This window comes from Pempheris klunzingeri, chromosome 22, assembly GCF_042242105.1.
Source record: "Pempheris klunzingeri isolate RE-2024b chromosome 22, fPemKlu1.hap1, whole genome shotgun sequence".
Taxonomy (NCBI): Eukaryota; Metazoa; Chordata; class Actinopteri; order Acropomatiformes; family Pempheridae; genus Pempheris; species Pempheris klunzingeri.
This window is the reverse complement of record NC_092033.1, coordinates 112,598-130,794: the sequence shown is the minus strand read 5'-3', so window position 1 is coordinate 130,794 and position 18,197 is coordinate 112,598. Positions and strand designations below refer to the sequence as shown.

Sequence of the window (18,197 nt, the reverse complement as noted above, 5' to 3'; positions counted from 1 at the left end):
GGCGTGAGGATTTTAACACTAAATGAGACTTCGCTGTTGGTTCAGTTGTTTTTTTATTGTTAACAACAAGGCTACATCACCGATGATGTCATGGTGTCAGTCTCTCCGTCTCATTACCCAGAGTTCACTCTGTCTCACTTTGTGGAAAAACAACTAAAATTCAACCAAAGTTAAAAAGGTCAAAGGTGACGCCAAATCCTCCAGCATTACGCCTCCTCAGGCAGCCGCTCAGCCAAGAGCATCGTGGGAAATCTTTTGGCTCTTTGTATGGCACGGACAAAAAACATCACGACCAAAGTCCCAAAAATAAATCTCTTAAAAACCGTTGACCAGGCACATCCTTCGATTGATTACTGATGAAGATCCAACCGGACTGATCACATCGTTCACTCAGTGAACTCCTCCTCGTCCTGACCCGACCACGCCCACCTGACACCTGCTGCAGGTGAGGTCAGGTGACGTCAGGGGTCGGGGCGGAGGCCTCAGTCTGTCCAATCAGTCCTCACTCCGTCCGGCCTTCAGAGTGATTCATCCTGTTTCACATTCAAAGTCCGTCCTCCATCTTCATCATCATCATCCTCATCTCGTCCCTTTGGATCCACGTCTGCAGTCGCAGCTTTTTGCCGTCACCTCTGAATGTTGGTCAACAAAAGATTTAACCTGGAGAACAAAAACACCACGAATTAGTGAGAGCTTTGGTTTTATGTTGAGAATGTAAAAGTAACAATAACCTGGTTTATGAATGATGTGAAAGAAAGAAAACAGACAGTTAATTAGAAACATTTCACCAAACTCACAACATCAAACTACAAAAATGTTTTCACTGGTGCTACAATTTCAATAAAAGTCTCGTCTTTTGATCAGTATCAGAGGAACACGTGTGAGCGGTTACCTGGTGTTGTGTGGGGGCTGCAGCTATCGGAACAGTCTGGTGAACTCTCTGATGGCCCAACACACCTGTTTACACTCCTCAGCGCTGCGGAGCAGAACAAAGACCAGCATGAATACAAACAGCTATTACCATGGTTACAGATATAGTTCAATGTCAGTTTCTCAATCAAACATTAAACTTGTTGAACTCCAGCAGGTGTCAGAGTTCAAACCTGTTTACTCATCCATGCTGAATTAGCTACAGATACTGTGAGAAATATTCCCCCCGTTGTAGTTTACTGTTCAGGTAAACTCAGGTGAGCTCAGGCGTCGTTTGATTCCAGAACAGACCTGAACTCGTTTTGATGACTCCAGTGTTTCTGTGTTCCACATTTCGAATGACATGTCTCAACCAAAATCTGTCAGTTGCTTCAGACAGCTATAAATGTCCCTGAATGCCTCATTTCATTCAACGCCTTGCTGGTGGCTCCACGTGCTCCTCAACGCCTTGCTGGTGGCTCCACGTGCTCCTCAACACCTGTGTGTCTGAGCTGGTCTCTGTGTTCTACTCACAGTCTAGAACGATCAGAGTGGAGTGCAGGTGTAGTGCGTGTTGCTGTAGCTGCAGGTGTAGTGCGTGTCGCTGTAGGTGCAGGTATAGTTGCAGGTATAGTTGCAGGTGTAGTGCGTGTCGCTGTAGGTGCAGGTATAGTTGCAGGTGTAGTGCGTGTCGCTGTAGGTGCAGGTATAGTGGCAGGTGTAGTGCGTGTCCCTGTAGGTGCAGGTATAGTTGCAGGTGTAGTGCGTGTCCCTGTAGGTGCAGGTATAGTTGCAGGTGTAGTGCGTGTCCCTGTAGGTGCAGGTATAGTTGCAGGTGTAGTGCGTGTCCCTGTAGGTGCAGGTATAGTGGCAGGTGTAGTGCGTGTCCCTGTAGGTGCAGGTATAGTTGCAGGTGTAGTGCGTGTCCCTGTAGGTGCAGGTATAGTTGCAGGTGTAGTGCGTGTGGCTGTAGTTGCAGGTGTAGTGCGTGTCCCTGTAGGTGCAGGTATAGTGGCAGGTGTAGTGCGTGTGGCTGTAGTTGGAGGTGTAGTGCGTGTGGCTGTAGGTGCAGGTATAGTTGCAGGTGTAGTGCGTGTGGCTGTAGGTGCAGGTATAGTTGCAGGTGTAGTGCGTGTGGCTGTAGTTGCAGGTGTAGTGCGTGTCGCTGTAGGTGCAGGTATAGTTGCAGGTGTAGTGCGTGTGGCTGTAGGTGCAGGTATAGTTGCAGGTGTAGTGCGTGTGGCTGTAGTTGCAGGTGTAGTGCGTGTCCCTGTAGGTGCAGGTATAGTTGCTGGTGTAGTGCGTGTGGCTGTAGGTGCAGGTATAGTTGCAGGTGTAGTGCGTGTGGCTGTAGTTGCAGGTGTAGTGCGTGTCGCTGTAGGTGCAGGTATAGTGCGTGTCGCTGTAGGTGCAGGCGTCTCACCGGGTGACCTGTTTGTGGAAGTCAGTCAGCTGTTTGTGAGTGACAGTCACGGCTCCTCCTGACGTCTCCTTCGGTAAGCCTTTCAGAGCGTTTTCTAACCAGCGACAGAACGTCTGAAGCAGAAGACAGAGTTTGACCATCAGCACCTGAGGGACGGGGTGTGACACACCTGACCGGCTGTTAGTGGTTCTACTCACAGGTCTGTCAAACACCATGACTTCCCACAGCACCTCGGCCACGTCCGGCAGCGTGTACGGGGGCAGGCAGAAACAACACGAGTGCATCAGCTGAGTGACGAGCTGCTGACCGTGCTGCTCCATGGCCTGACCAATCAGCTGCTTCCTCACCTCAAAGTCCTCCTCGTGCTGGAGAGACAGAGGACAGACATCATGTTCCTGATACACAGACAGAGGACAGACATGTTCCTGATACACAGACAGAGGACAGACATCATGTTCCTGATACACAGACAGAGGACAGACATGTTCCTGATACACAGACAGAGGACAGACATCATGCTCCTGATACACAGACAGAGGACAGACATGTTCCTGATACACAGACAGAGGACAGACATCATGTTCCTGATACACAGACAGAGGACAGACATCATGTTCCTGATACACAGACAGAGGACAGACATCATGTTCCTGATTCACAGACAGAGGACAGACATCATGTTCCTGATACACAGACAGAGGACAGACATCATGTTCCTGATACACAGACAGAGGACAGACATCATGCTCCTGATACACAGACAGAGGACAGACATGTTCCTGATACACAGACAGAGGACAGACATCATGTTCCTGATACAGACAGAGGACAGACATCATGCTCCTGATACACAGACAGAGGACAGACATCATGTTCCTGATACAGACAGAGGACAGACATCATGCTCCTGATACACAGACAGAGGACAGACATGTTCCTGATACACAGACAGAGGACAGACATCATGCTCCTGATACACAGACAGAGGACAGACATGTTCCTGATTCACAGACAGAGGACAGACATCATGTTCCTGATACACAGACAGAGGACAGACATCATGTTCCTGATACACAGACAGAGGACAGACATGTTCCTGATACACAGACAGAGGACAGACATCATGTTCCTGATACAGACAGAGGACAGACATCATGTTCCTGATACACAGACAGAGGACAGACAACATGTTCCTGATACACAGACAGAGGACAGACATCATGTTCCTGATACAGACAGAGGACAGACATCATGCTCCTGATACACAGACAGAGGACAGACAACATGTTCCTGATTCACAGACAGAGGACAGACATGTTCCTGATTCACAGACAGAGGACAGACATCATGCTCCTGATACACAGACAGAGGACAGACATCATGCTCCTGATACACAGACAGAGGACAGACATCATGTTCCTGATACACAGACAGAGGACAGACATCATGTTCCTGATACACAGACAGAGGACAGACATGTTCCTGATTCACAGACAGAGGACAGACATCATGCTCCTGATACACAGACAGAGGACAGACATGTTCCTGATTCACAGACAGAGGACAGACATCATGTTCCTGATACACAGACAGAGGACAGACATGTTCCTGATACACAGACAGAGGACAGACATCATGTTCCTGATACACAGACAGAGGACAGACATCATGTTCCTGATACAGACAGAGGACAGACATGCTCCTGATACACAGACAGAGGACAGACATGTTCCTGATACACAGACAGAGGACAGACATCATGTTCCTGATACACAGACAGAGGACAGACATCATGTTCCTGATACAGACAGAGGACAGACAACATGTTCCTGATACACAGACAGAGGACAGACATGTTCCTGATTCACAGACAGAGGACAGACATGTTCCTGATTCACAGACAGAGGACAGACATGTTCCTGATTCACAGACAGAGGACAGACATCATGTTCCTGATTCACAGACAGAGGACAGACATCATGTTCCTGATTCACAGACAGAGGACAGACATCATGTTCCTGATTCACAGACAGAGGACAGACATCATGTTCCTGATACACAGACAGAGGACAGACATCATGTTCCTGATACACAGACAGAGGACAGACATCATGTTCCTGATACACAGACAGAGGACAGACATCATGTTCCTGATACACAGACAGAGGACAGACATCATGTTCCTGATACACAGACAGAGGACAGACATCATGTTCCTGATACACAGACAGAGGACAGACATCATGTTCCTGATACACAGACAGAGGACAGACATCATGTTCCTGATACACAGAGGACAGACATCATGTTCCTGATACACAGACAGAGGACAGACATGTTCCTGATACACAGACAGAGGACAGACATCATGTTCCTGATACACAGACAGAGGACAGACATGTTCCTGATACACAGACAGAGGACAGACAACATGTTCCTGATACACAGACAGAGGACAGACATCATGTTCCTGATACACAGACAGAGACTCACATCATTGGCGACTCCGGTGTGGATGAGGTCTCGAACAAACTTCATTACGCTGCAGTTGGCGTCTCGGTGGTCCAATGAGGTGGCAGCGATGGCGCACTGGATGATGTGGACAATGATGCTGCTGCTCAGTAAAGTGACGGGACTCCTCTGGACAAACCTGAGGAGACAGAGAGACGCTTTGTGGAAGGGATAATGTCCAACCGGGTGTCCATCATCAGGATGTAATGGATGATGGGGGGCCAGACTGTTAATTCCTGATAATGGACGCCTGGAAGGCGGTCGTCCCTCTGACACCAGGATCACCTGCCACAGATAAACTACGACCGTTCTCTGTATTTTCATGTTTTCAACCAAAACACTCCGTTTCCCTGACAACTCCTGAGGGTGTAACCAATATCTGGAACAGTCATCACAATCCCATAATCCCGTCATCTTCCAGTAAATAGGACGAGCCTCAGACAGGACTCAGTAGCAGATGTTTCTAGTCCGCTCAGCTCCGCTGTTAGCCACAAAGCTAACGTCACAGCAGCCACAAAGCTAATGTTACAGTTTTATACGGTAGTCATGTGACCTGTCACAACGAAATGGATAGTCATGTCATCTGTTGGCTGCACTCTGAAGTAGCGACCTTAACAGCCAATCTGAAAACTAGTTCTAGTTATTATTTAGAATTCAGGTAGTTCAGTAGATGTACTCCGTCTGTTTAGGATATGAACCTGCAGACTCACCTGGTGGCCAGTCTGAACAGGTCGTCTACGGTGTCGGGATGGTTTCTCAGACCATTCTGTTGCTCCAGCAGCTGGAAGGTGGGCATACATAGAGCCTGTAGAAGGGAGGAAGGAGGACATCATCATCACCGCCATGTTGACAGGTTTACCTGGTCTACAGGTGTGCGTTTACCTGTAACATGTCAAGAAGTCCCTGTCTGCAGCCTTCCTCCATGCCGTACTCGTCCACCAAGATGCTGCCCAGGTACAGGAAGCAGGAGTGTGGATACACCTGGTACACACTCACCATCTGATGACGACACGCACCCAATCAGAAAATCAATGAACAGGTGTGTTAACATGACAACAGGTAGATGAAGTACTCATTCTTATTTCAGCACACCTGCTGGGTGTATGTTTGTGCTTTTAACACCTGAACTGTCAGAGGAGATGAGACCGATCAACTGATCAATAGGACTGATCACTCATCAATCAATACACATCTGAAAAATAAATTGTCAGTCCAGGTGTGTCTCACCTGAGTGACAAGTGGCTGCAGCAGGGAGGCGGAGCCTTTCCCGACACATCGTACAGCAAACCTGAGACAGCGACAGCATCGCTCCACGATCCTGTTATCAGCCTGATGAGTGTTCAGAGTCTCAGACAGCACCGGCCAGATCTACAGGGGAGTCACATGACACAGTTAAGACATATCAATACTTCAAACTGACCCACAGGTGGAATCATACAGGTAAAATATGTTAATAAAACATATTTCCTGAATTGCATCACACGATGCTGGTAAGATAAGACAATAGGACATCATATCAGCTAAAACTGAACATGACCTGATCTACAGGTAGAGCACATGATTAAGGGTATTTATCAATAAAATACTTTTTATGTGTAACTATTCCAATGAGTCTTCCAGGTAAATCTCAGGTGACACGAGGTGAGTTCAGGTGTGTTACCTCTTGGATAACTTTCTGACAGGGGTGAGTCTGTCCGTTCTCTACGATGGGGTTTGTGTGTCTGAAGGAAAAACAAAATGTATGAATGTGTCTGTCCAGACTTCCGACTTTAAATAAAGTTTGAATAATATTTGACAACAGGTAAGGCAACAGGGAGACTCACCTGAATATAACAGCCAGTCTGTCCAGCCACACGGTGGGATCAGCTGATTTACCGTTTGTAGATTCTTCAGCCAGAAGCTAAAAAAAACCAAACTGGTTTTAGTTTGAACATTTTTATTGAATTCCTGTCAAGTTTCCACAAACATTAAAAAACACAGACTCACCTTTTTTAGAGCCACGACCTGAACAGCACAGAGGTCACTGAGACACTCGGCGATCTTCTCCAGAGGAAGACGAGCCAGCACCAGAGCTGTACCTGTACAGGTAAACAGAACAGGTAAATAAACAGACTTCTGGATTAGAGCTGTACCTGTACAGGTAAATAAACAGACTTCTGGATCAGAACTGTACCTGCACAGGTAAATAAACAGACCTCTGGATCAGAACTGTCCCTGTACAGGTAAATAAACAGACCTCTGGATCAGAACTGTACCTGTACAGGTAAATAAACAGACCTCTGGATCAGAACTGTACCTGTACAGGTAAATAAACAGACCTCTGGATCAGAACTGTCCCTGTACAGGTAAATAAAATGACCTCACAGGTGGTGGCAGTGTGTGAGGCCACTGAGCTCTCAGAGTTGAACTGACTGAGCTGCTGACAAGCTGAATGAATGAAATCCAGGTGTACTGACTGATGATGTAACCCATAGGTGTCAAACTCTGGCCCGCGGGCCAAATATGGCCCGCAGAGTAATTATATTTGGCCCGCGAGGCAATACCAAATGACTACTAGAGCTGGCCCGCCGGTATTATACAGCGCATGTACCGCTAATATCCCAGAATGCTCTGCTCGTGTTTTGGCGCGTCAATCAATACAGGACCCATAAACACCCTCTCCTCTGTTGACAGTAGTCATAGCGACCTCATGCTGCTACTGGCACCGTGCTACCCATCCCAAAAATGTGTAGCTGGCGAGATAATTTCATGTGACTATTAACAAAGGCCCGTCGGTAAGCAGCACAATGCCACAATGCACTGAACAGCTGGCATGCTAGTTCAGACCCGTGCAGCAGCCCCTCCTCCCGTAGGTATAATGACACACCGATCAGCGGATCAATGCATCATCGTCAGCGCTGTTATAGCGACACTTCAACTTTTAGACTCTTCACTAAATGTTGAGCCTGTTTGGCCCGCGACTTAGACTGTGTTTTAAATTTTGGCCCTTTCTTTGATTGAGTTTGACACCCCTGATGTAACCCCACAGGTGCAGAGGTAGCCTACCTTTGAGCAGGCCGACGGCGGCCTCGGTGGACAGGGCGAAGGAGTCGAGGGAGCGGGCGATGTCCAGCAGACCCTGGAAGTGCTGGGCCATGTGGTCTCTGCACACTGAGCAGATGTTGTGGATCGCCTTCGCTGCTGCAGACGCCAGAGGTTTCTCTCTGAGACCTTTCATCAGGTAGTTCAACACCGGGTCTGACCGACAGGAAGGGCAGAGTCAGGCTTTTCAAAATGAGAGTCAGAGTGCTGATAGTAGACAGGTGACTGACACACACACACGCACACACACACACACACACACACAGACACACAGACACACACACACACACACACACAGACACAGACACAGACACAGACACAGACACAGACACAGACACAGACACAGACACACACACACACACACACACAGACACACAGACACACACACACACACACACAGACACACAGACACACAGACACACACACACACACACACACACACACACACACACACACACACACAGACACAGACACAGACACAGACACAGACACAGACACAGACACAGACACAGACACAGACACAGACACACACACACACACACACACAGACACAGACACAGACACAGACACAGACACAGACACAGACACACACACACACACACACACACACACACACACACACACACACACACACACACACACACAGAGACACACAGACACACACACACACACACCTGGGAACCATTAAAATGATGTTTTTAGTCAGTGAAAGCTGGAAGAAACACACAGGTCTGATTCACACCATTAAAGCCCCAGTGTGGACCAATCACGGTATCATACCGAGGAATCTTGGGTTTCTGTCCACGACCTCGCTCATCTCTCCGACCAGCTCAATGCTCGTGTAACGGACCGCCATGTGGACGCTCTCTGGAAGTAAAACTACCTGCTGCAGCACCTCCGACAGTGTCGGGTTGTTCTCTCTGAAAGACAATGCAGACCGAGGTTTCCCTGACATGATTTCATGAATGATTTTGTCGTGTCTAAGGAGAAGAACATATCAGAATGATAACTGATGACACGTCTCATGTTTGTGTTTCCTCACAGCTTCCCGATCAAGTGACTCTTCAGATACTCACGGATCGACACTTTTAGCGATCGCAGCCATGATGAAGAGAACGGCCTCCGTCACCTCCCAGGAGGGGTTCCCTTCTTTTAACGTAGAATATAACTGAGAACAAACAGAATGTCGTTAATGTAGAATATAGCAGAGCAAACAGGAGAACACTTCAGAAGAGAACCCGTTGACAGGTTCTCCAAACAGAAAAAGATCCTTCTGCTGTCACCTGAGAGAAACACTCCATGGATCCGACGAGAAAAATGACGTCTTTAACGAGGTCAGAGACTCTCATCCTGAACTCCCCAAAGTCGTCGGTGTCCTCTGGGATTCCCTCCTGTCGGGTAAAAACAACGTCAAACTGGTGCCAGTTGTTTCTGCCTCGTTTACACTGATGACTGTCAGTGGGTTTACATTCGAACCGGAAGTTAAACAAGCTGATGGTCCCTGAACATCGTTAAGCAGCATCTGATGAACCCACCAAGTTTCCATGGTTTCAGATCAAAGTATCCACCTAAAACCACACCAAGTCCTGCTTCAGGATTCATCAGCTGCGGTTCTTTGCAGACCAGATCAGGTGACTTACGTGGTCTGGATCGAGCTGACAGTGTCGGGCCAAACAGTGCAGAAGTCTCTGGATGTATGGTCTGAAGATGGCGTGAAGCGCTGCATCGTTCATTTTATACAGATGTTCTCCAAGACGGTACCAGAAGTTAAAGGAGATCTCCACCACCTGGATCAAAACCGAGACCAGAACACAGAGACACAGTGTTTTCATATTGTGTTCTGCAGTTACTGTTGGTAATAATGTACTGAGGGTGTTGTGTTATTGTTGTACCTCGTACTGAGGGTGACATGCTTATTGTTGTACCTCGTACTGAGGGTGTCATGCTTATTGTTGTACCTCGTACTGAGGGTGTTGTGTTATTGTTGTACCTCGTACTGAGGGTGTTGTGTTATTGTTGTACCTCGTACTGAGGGTGACATGCTTATTGTTGTTCCTCGTACTGAGGGTGTCATGCTTATTGTTGTACCTCGTACTGAGGGTGTTGTGTTATTGTTGTACCTCGTACTGAGGGTGTTGTGTTATTGTTGTTCCTCGTACTGAGGGTGTCATGCTTATTGTTGTACCTCGTACTGAGGGTGTTGTGTTATTGTTGTACCTCGTACTGAGGGTGTTGTGTTATTGTTGTACCTCGTACTGAGGGTGTTGTGTTATTGTTGTACCTCGTACTGAGGGTGTTGTGTTATTGTTGTACCTCGTACTGAGGGTGTCCTGCACAGATCAGCAGAAGCTCCAGTGTCCTCAGGTCTCCCATACCCTGACCTGGATTCCTGACTGTTGACTCTAAAAATGTCTCGCAGAGTTCGGTGAAGATCCTGCAGTAGTTCAGCACTCTGAGAACAAAAGTCAAACAGAGATGAGACTGATGACTCCGCTTCTACACTGAACACCCCAATCAGAGTCAGTTTCCTGTGGGTCCTCACTCACTTGTCAAGGTCTTCTCGGGCCACAGCCATGTGATAGGCCGTCTCCAGCGTCAGGACACCCTGGAAAAGCTGCAGAGCCAATGCCATATTGGTGTCCACGTTCTCTATGGCATAGAGAGCAGAACAGACGCAGTCTGACGCCGCCTCGTGTAGGTTGGTTGAGGTTTCATCCCTCTGCTGTGGAGGCAGGAGAACGTGATGGGGAACATCAGGAAACACCAGAACATTATGTATTTGTTATTTATGTCAGTCTGTTGTCATACTGAGGATCTTTCAGTGATTTCCATTTGAAATGATGCTGCAGCAGACGCCCCTGTAAACCTGTTAAACAAGTGTAAACCGTAAAATGTGACTCTTACCAGGACTTGGAAGAGGACCATGAGCAGCTGGTTACTGGCCATAAAGTTACTGTCGAGGACTCCCAAGTTGAACCAGCTGCCCAAACAGCGAAACACCTTGATGAACATCTTTTCATCGTTGCCTGTTTTCTCCACACACGTCGTCTAAAATCAAATCAGATCAAAACAGCATGACGCCACGTCATCTACAGAGAGGCACGATCAGAAACAGTCAGGATGGTGATCGAGAAATCGGACACCCAAAATAATCACATAAAACACAACAGCAGTTTTCACTAACTGGGGAATAAATACGGCCTTTTTAACTGTAATGTTCAGCGCAAATATAAATGTGATCAAACTTGTAACCTTTGTTCAGCAGCTATCGAGGAGAGCCAAAGGTCAGACTCGTGAGTGAGAGTTTAAAACATGTAGAAAAAGAGAAATACTAAAGATGAAAATAGCAAAGTCCTGCTGGATCAATTCTCTACATCAGCATTTCCAAAACCAGGTCCGGAGCTCCACTGCCCTGCAGGTTTTAGACGTTTCCTGCTCCAACACACCCACATCATCAGCTTGTCATCCATCTCTGCTGAAGCCTGACAGCGATCCACTCATTTGAACCGGGTGTTGGAGCTGGAAACATTTCAAACCTGCAGGGCAGTGAAGCTCCGGACCAGGACCAGGACCAGGACCAGGACCAGGAAACACTGATCTACACAAATCTGAATTTCGTTACATGAAAGGAGTCACAGAGATGTCACACTGTCCAACTAACAGTCCTCAGACTGTCCAGACTGAGCAGCACTGACAGAAGGGTTAGGGTTAGGGTGTGAGGGCAGCGAGAATAAGGAGCATCGATGTTTATACAGAAAATATATTTAAAGCTTTATATTCAAATATATAGAAAACATATCTAAATGTATATATAAGATATGTGTTTGAGTGTTACTGTTTCCTTACTGTGTATTTACATTATTTATGCTGTCTAATCCATCTATTCGTCCATCTATCTGTCCATCCATGCATCTGTCCATCTATCTATCTATCTATCTATCTATCTATCTGTCCATCTATCTATCCATCCGTCCATCTATCCGTCCATCCATCCGTCCATCTATCATCTGTCCATCCAGCCACCCACAGCTTTACATTTGAACACAGAGGTAACAGAGGCACAGCACAGACCAGCAGAGTGACCACAGTGCTGGAGTAATAAGCCAGGTCCTCGATGATTTCTGTCCTACGATTTGCTCCGATTCGTAGAGATCGACTGTGAACTTCCTCCGGCAGCACAGTGAGGATCTCTATGAGGAAGGGCATGGAGCTGATGTCATTGTTGTACCTGGGAGGCGGCGGAGACATGGACAGGTGAGTCAGAGCATCAGAGGAGAAGATAACCCTAACCTGGCTGTTAAAGACACGTCTGTCTGTCAAGTGAACTGAAATATTTGTGGAACCAAACAAAAATAGAACTGTTATCTGCCGACTGGTCTGGCAGCCATATTTGTAGTTTGTAGTCGTAGCATAGTCTGTCTACAGTCAACACGTCCAGTGTGTAAAATGGTTCTGATGTTTGTGTGAATTCTTACTTTTCTATGAGCGTGTGAACACATCCTTTCCACGAGGCCATCTGAAGAGCAAGATCTGCGATGGCTAAAGCCAGCTGGGACAGAAAAGACCAAAAATATTAGCACAGGATTCAGAATGAGGCCAATAGAGTGATTTAAGTTCTCTGTCAGCTGTCCGTGAAGAAACAACACACTTAATCTACTGCATACATAAAAACTACAGCAGCTGGAAACCTCCTTCCTGAAAAGTCACAGCTTAAAACTTTCTGTGTCTGTTGCAAACCTCAGCCATATTAAACCCGAGAGTTTCTTTACACTAATGACAGACGTTCAGAGATCACACAAGATCAACAGTAGAAGGTTTTAACTCCAACTCTGAATGACTGGAGACAGATGGTTTAACTGGGATTTCAGATTCTTTAACTTCAGACTGATCAGACACAACGAGAGTCTGAAGTTTGTTCAGTTCACATGAGGAACTGCTGCGAGTGTCGACACTCTTCAGGCTGTCAAACACGAGTCTGCTGTTACGACACAAAGAACAGTTACAGACTGACGGAGCCAAACACCAGTCTGCCAATCTAACACTGTTACAGTTACGTTACAGTTACATCAGCATGGCCCAGCTGATGCCTTCACTTGTATCTGGACCTTTTGGTTCTTCTAACAGATGAACGGGTTCTTTGACACTCGGCTGGATCAGGACCAGGAGGTTTTAGGGTGACCCCACCCATACGTGGTTAACCCCACCCCTCAGTGACAGAGTGTAGATGTGAACGTGCCCTCAGACATTAACGTGATCTGGTGGTTACACCTTCATGACAGAGAGCGCCTCGTATGTAGAACCGAGAGATCCAGACTGAGGTGAAGCCATCAGCCTCTGATCCAGATAACTCAGTTCTCCTCACCCGGTCTCAGACCTGGACTCAGGGTGGACCTGGTTCTGGCTTACAGGTGGTCGGGTTCAGACATGTTACCTGTGTGACGATGATGGGTGACAGGTCTTTGAGGTTCTGGATGTGGGTCAGCAGCGAGTCTCGCAGTGCATTGTGGGTCTCAGGTGGAAGCTCGTAGAACGACGTTTGGATCTTCATCTTCATCGTCTGAGCAGCAAAGTAGCACGACTCCACGTCCTGTTTGAGCTGCAGCAGCTGGTCGGAGATCTCCCACGCATACATCTGCAGGACAGGAAGTGATGTCATGACACGCCTGCTTACACCTGAGCAGCCCCTCAATCGCCGCAGGAAACCACGTGACCAACCAGCTTCATCCTGTCATGCAGCGCTTCCTCTTCAATCAATCGATCGTTATCTGAACAGCACCGATTCATAACAAACGGCATCCATCTATCTGACCTCAGACACCTGGCCCCGCCCACAACAGGTTCACCTGTTCACAGGTAGATGCTGTTTCTAACAGCAGCTCAGCCTGCAGGGGACCAGCCATCTGTGGTTTAGTTCAGACCTGGTGATCAGGGGGTCCAGGTCTGACCAGGAGTCCTGATCTACAGCTGATCACATAGAAACACACGGCAGTGTGAACGGGCCGGTCCCGGTCCCGGTCCGGGCTTATGCCACACTACGAAATGCAGGACTCAGCTCGCTCCGTCCACCACAGTGTCAACGTGAGGACGCCTGTCTGAATATTCTTCATCAATGTCGCCATCACCATCATCTTCATCACAATAACAGTGGTAACGTGAGTCACGCTTCAAACATCTCTTCTCCCTCTGATGTGGTCTGAGCCGGCCCAGTCCGGTCCAGGCTAAACCTGCCCGTTAACCACAGGACACTAACTTTACCTCTGGGACTAGTTCAAGTTGGGCAGGGACCAAAGTTGACTACAGCAGCTCCCCGACCCACGATGCTAACATGCTAACAGAGCTAGCTATGCAGCAGTCCGGGCCTACGGAAATCCTCTGAGACCGAAACCCCGGATCTCCGTCTGAATCGGACCGTTTCAGCCAACAAGGAGAAAAACGCCGCGCCTGAGCCGGAGTTCGGAGCTGCCGGCGGGCCGCTGCTGAAGTTAAACTACAGCTAACGCTTCGTGTTTATATCCATTCATTTAGCTAGCTTAGCTATGATGCTAACGGCTTCCTGAAGCTGCTCTGAGACTGCGCACTTCCCCTCACCTGTCCGAACTGAACCAGTCCAACCTGAACCCGGTCCAAACAGACCACATGGAGACCACCTCAGATCCCTCCGTCCTCCGCACCGCCGCTCCCGCTCCGGTCCCCGGCCTCTCCCATTTTCTTACCGATCTTTGGAGCTCTCCGAGCCACACCGAGGCTCGCTCCTTCCCGGCCGGGTCCGGGTCGTGGTACAGGGCCTGGACGGCCTGGTAAACCAGGGCCAGGTTCGGTTTGCCCCCCTCCATAGCTCGGATCAGACGTAGGGATGCGTTAAGGCAGAAAGTCGACCAACACGGCGGATCTGAAAGAGTCCTAAACGGTCTGTGTGTCGACCGCCATCTCGCACTGGCTTCCCGCGTGCAACCACGATCCTCACCCGGCAGGAAACTCGGGCAGGAACATTAGTTCCGCCCTGCAACGATGGTGGGACTACAGACAAATTCCATTCAAAAATTCCAAAACTTTATCCTATTATTTATAGTCAAATACGAGAACTCTATTAAAAAACCTTGAAGTTTATCCTACTGTTTATGGACAAATACACAGACCTCCATATAAAAGTGTCACTTCTCTGAATGGGATCTGGCAGGTTTCTTTCAGAGCACTGGAGGGATAACTGACTAAAATCTTTGTGTGTGACAGTGTAGAGGACAAATAAATGAACAACAAGCAGTCAGTATCATGACACAGGTTATATCATAAAATACAGTATTTTATGAACTTTTATTGTGCGTACACTTCTTACGTTGTCTTGCAGTTTATTGAACATTGTTTAACAGTTGATCTGACAGGTGCATGCTGGTCCTTTACCTGTCCACATGTAGACACATAATGTGTCTGTAACTCTGCCTAAAAACTATAAGAAAAATGCACTGAAAACATGACTCATTATTCTGCACCTGCTAGTTTTAGAAGTCAAATCAGCTACATGTAAAGAGAAACAGAGACTATGAAAGGTCTTCGAGCTCCAAGCTGCAGTGAATCACCTCCAAACTGAGGCCGTATCATACCCATGCTCCACGAAACCACAGCCTGGTTATGATACAGCCCCAGCTCTGAAGATGGAATCAGTTATTGTTGGTTTTCTATCAAAACTTCATCCAGCTGCTTCAGCATCAGTGCTGTCTCTTCTCAGAGTTCCCGTTGAAAGCAAACACAAACACAAAGACTGTTTCCAGTCGAGGAATTCTGCTGACGAGATGATTGGAAATTAATTCACAAACACACCTTTCTATTTGTTGCTGTGACTCCTCCTTCAGCTCTGCTTCCCTGAAGATGAAGTGACGGACGGACAGAGGAGAGGAGGGTTTTTAAAAAAGCAGCAGAGATTTACGTCTTGATCCTAGTCCTCAGATTAGGGTAATCCTTCGTCATTTCAGACCACTTTAGACCAGTTTAGTGGGAGTTGTGGTCTCTAATCTGATTTTGTGACAATGTTGAGGATTTGGAGGATTGAGGATGACGACCTGCGCAAGTAAAACTGAAATATCTGGATTAGAAGTCGCACGCACTGAAAACTCAAAGGTTCTTATTGGATTTTTATGTGCAGACCAGCTGCTGCTGAGTTTCATCGCCAACAGACCGTTCACATGGAACCAGGAATGCTAAATATTGCCGTGTTAAACTCTTGTTCAAGGTGAACCGGTCCTTTACAGTCGATCACACAAACATCAGATTTGAGGAGTGAATCTGAAACAGACTGAAGTCACAATCACACGTCTCTGCATCTTCACATGTATTTATTCTGTTTCTGTTACAGACTGTGGTCAGTCTTCTTTTAAAGTTAATCTCAACATAAATGTGTTAAATATGATTAACCAGTCAGTTGTGGTTTCATTGGTTAATTAAAGGTTTCCCTCTGTAGTTTCATTGGTTAATGACATGGTGGTTAAAGGGTTAAAGGGTTAATAGTTTAACTGTATTATGAAGACTGGATTAATGAGAGATAATTAACCAGCAGCTGATTACTGAATCATTTGAACTGTTTGCATGAGACAAATGAACAGATCCAGTTAATGAAACATCAACAGCAGATTTCTACTCGTCTGCTGCTTCCTTTCATTTTTCATTTTCAACCACACAAAACGTATTCTGGGTGAAACACAGTAGAAAAAGAAGTCACGTATAAAAAGGATGATTGACTTCTTTACTGTTCTCAGACAGAGAAGCTTCATAAGGTGGAATCACTTTATTACTTTACACCTTTACTAGTAATGACTGTATGTTAGTGCTTGTTAACAGAGATGAACTGTTTTATTCTCTGTCAGGTTCCCATAGTCGAAGACAAACAGGCTCAAATACAAGCTGTGATTATTAACCGCCTGCGATTATTAACCCTGACTGTGATTATTAACCGACTGCGATTATTAACCCTGACTGTGATTATTAACCCTGACTGTGATCATTAACCCTGACTGTGATTATTAACCCTGACTGTGATTATTAACCCTGACTGTGATCATTAACCGCCTGCGATTATTAACCCTGACTGTGATTATTAACCCTGACTGTGATTATTAACCGACTGCGATTATTAACCCTGACTGTGATTATTAACCCTGACTGTGATTATTAACCCTGACTGTGATTATTAACCCTGACTGTGATCATTAACCGCCTGCGATTATTAACCCTGACTGTGATTATTAACCCTGACTGTGATTATTAACCGACTGCGATTATTAACCCTGACTGTGATTATTAACCCTGACTGTGATTATTAACCCTGACTGTGATTATTAACCCTGACTGTGATTATTAACCGCCTGCGATTATTAACCCTGACTGTGATCATTAACCCTGACTGTGATCATTAACCGCCTGCGATTATTAACCCTTACTGTGATTATTAACCCTGACTGTGATTATTAACCCTGACTGTGATCATTAACCGCCTGCGATTATTAACCCTTACTGTGATTATTAACCCTGACTGATTATTAACCCTGACTGTGATTATTAACCCTGACTGTGATTATTAACCGTCTGCGATTATTAACCCTGACTGTGATTATTAACCCTGACTGTGATTATTAACTCTGACTGTGATTATTAACCGACTGTGATTATTAACCCTGACTGTGATTATTAACCCTGACTGCGATTATTAACCCTGACTGTGATTATTAACCCTGACTGTGATTATTAACTCTGACTGTGATTATTAACCGACTGTGATTATTAACCCTGACTGTGATTATTAACCGCCTGCGATTATTAACCCTGACTGTGATTATTAACCGACTGTGATTATTAACTCTGACTGTGATTATTAACCGACTGTGATTATTAACCCTGCCTGTGATTATTAACCAACTGTGATTATTAACCCTGACTGTGATTCTTAACCCCGACTGTGTTTTTTGACCCTAACTGTGTGTTTTTTTTAAACTAACTGTGTGTTTTTGACCCGAACATGTTTTTAGACTCAAACAGCATAAACTCCGTGTTATCAGGGCTCCAGTCAATCGAAGCCTGATTGGACGCTGATTCTTCCTGTAAGCAGATTAAAGTGTTGTGTGCAGAAACATCTTCAGACTGAAGGTAAATGTGGTGATCTTAATCCTAAAATGAGACTTTAGAAACAGCAAAGCAGCTGTTCAGAGGAAATCTTTGGTGTAATAGGTTTAGGAGAGTATATAAAGAGGCTGAAGTCATCAGGTGTGGTAGAGAGCTCAGGGTCACC

At 46.5% G+C, this 18,197-nt stretch overlaps 1 protein-coding gene across 1 annotated transcript; it reads right to left on the bottom strand.

The window, feature by feature from the left end:
• Positions 1-34: 34 nt before the first annotated feature.
• Positions 35-14,863, bottom strand: tnpo3 (transportin 3). Its single transcript, XM_070853825.1, has 23 exons — positions 14,638-14,863; positions 13,356-13,556; positions 12,400-12,473; positions 11,996-12,152; positions 10,829-10,972; positions 10,471-10,646; positions 10,238-10,376; positions 9,565-9,711; positions 9,208-9,315; positions 9,001-9,092; positions 8,705-8,844; positions 7,889-8,080; positions 6,830-6,921; positions 6,667-6,743; positions 6,504-6,564; positions 6,071-6,211; positions 5,726-5,842; positions 5,554-5,648; positions 4,826-4,982; positions 2,530-2,697; positions 2,333-2,445; positions 893-976; positions 35-660 (listed from the first exon to the last, which is right to left on the bottom strand). Exons 1-22 carry the CDS (start codon positions 14,755-14,757, stop codon positions 916-918), a joined length of 2,772 nt encoding a protein of 923 aa, XP_070709926.1. The 5' UTR covers positions 14,758-14,863; the 3' UTR covers positions 35-660; positions 893-915.
• Positions 14,864-18,197: the final 3,334 nt, after the last annotated feature.

Bases quoted from the DNA above. Each gene is read 5' to 3' on its own strand.
- tnpo3 (XM_070853825.1), bottom strand. From the start codon at position 14,757: ATGGAGGGGGGCAAACCGAACCTGGCCCTGGTTTACCAGGCCGTCCAG. The intron at 10,647-10,828 runs GTAAGAGTCACA...CTGCCTCCACAG, and splicing joins TGGTCCTCTTCCAAGTCCTG to CAGAGGGATGAAACCTCAAC. The intron at 8,845-9,000 runs GTGAGTATCTGA...ATTGTCTTTCAG, and splicing joins ATCGCTAAAAGTGTCGATCC to AGAGAACAACCCGACACTGT.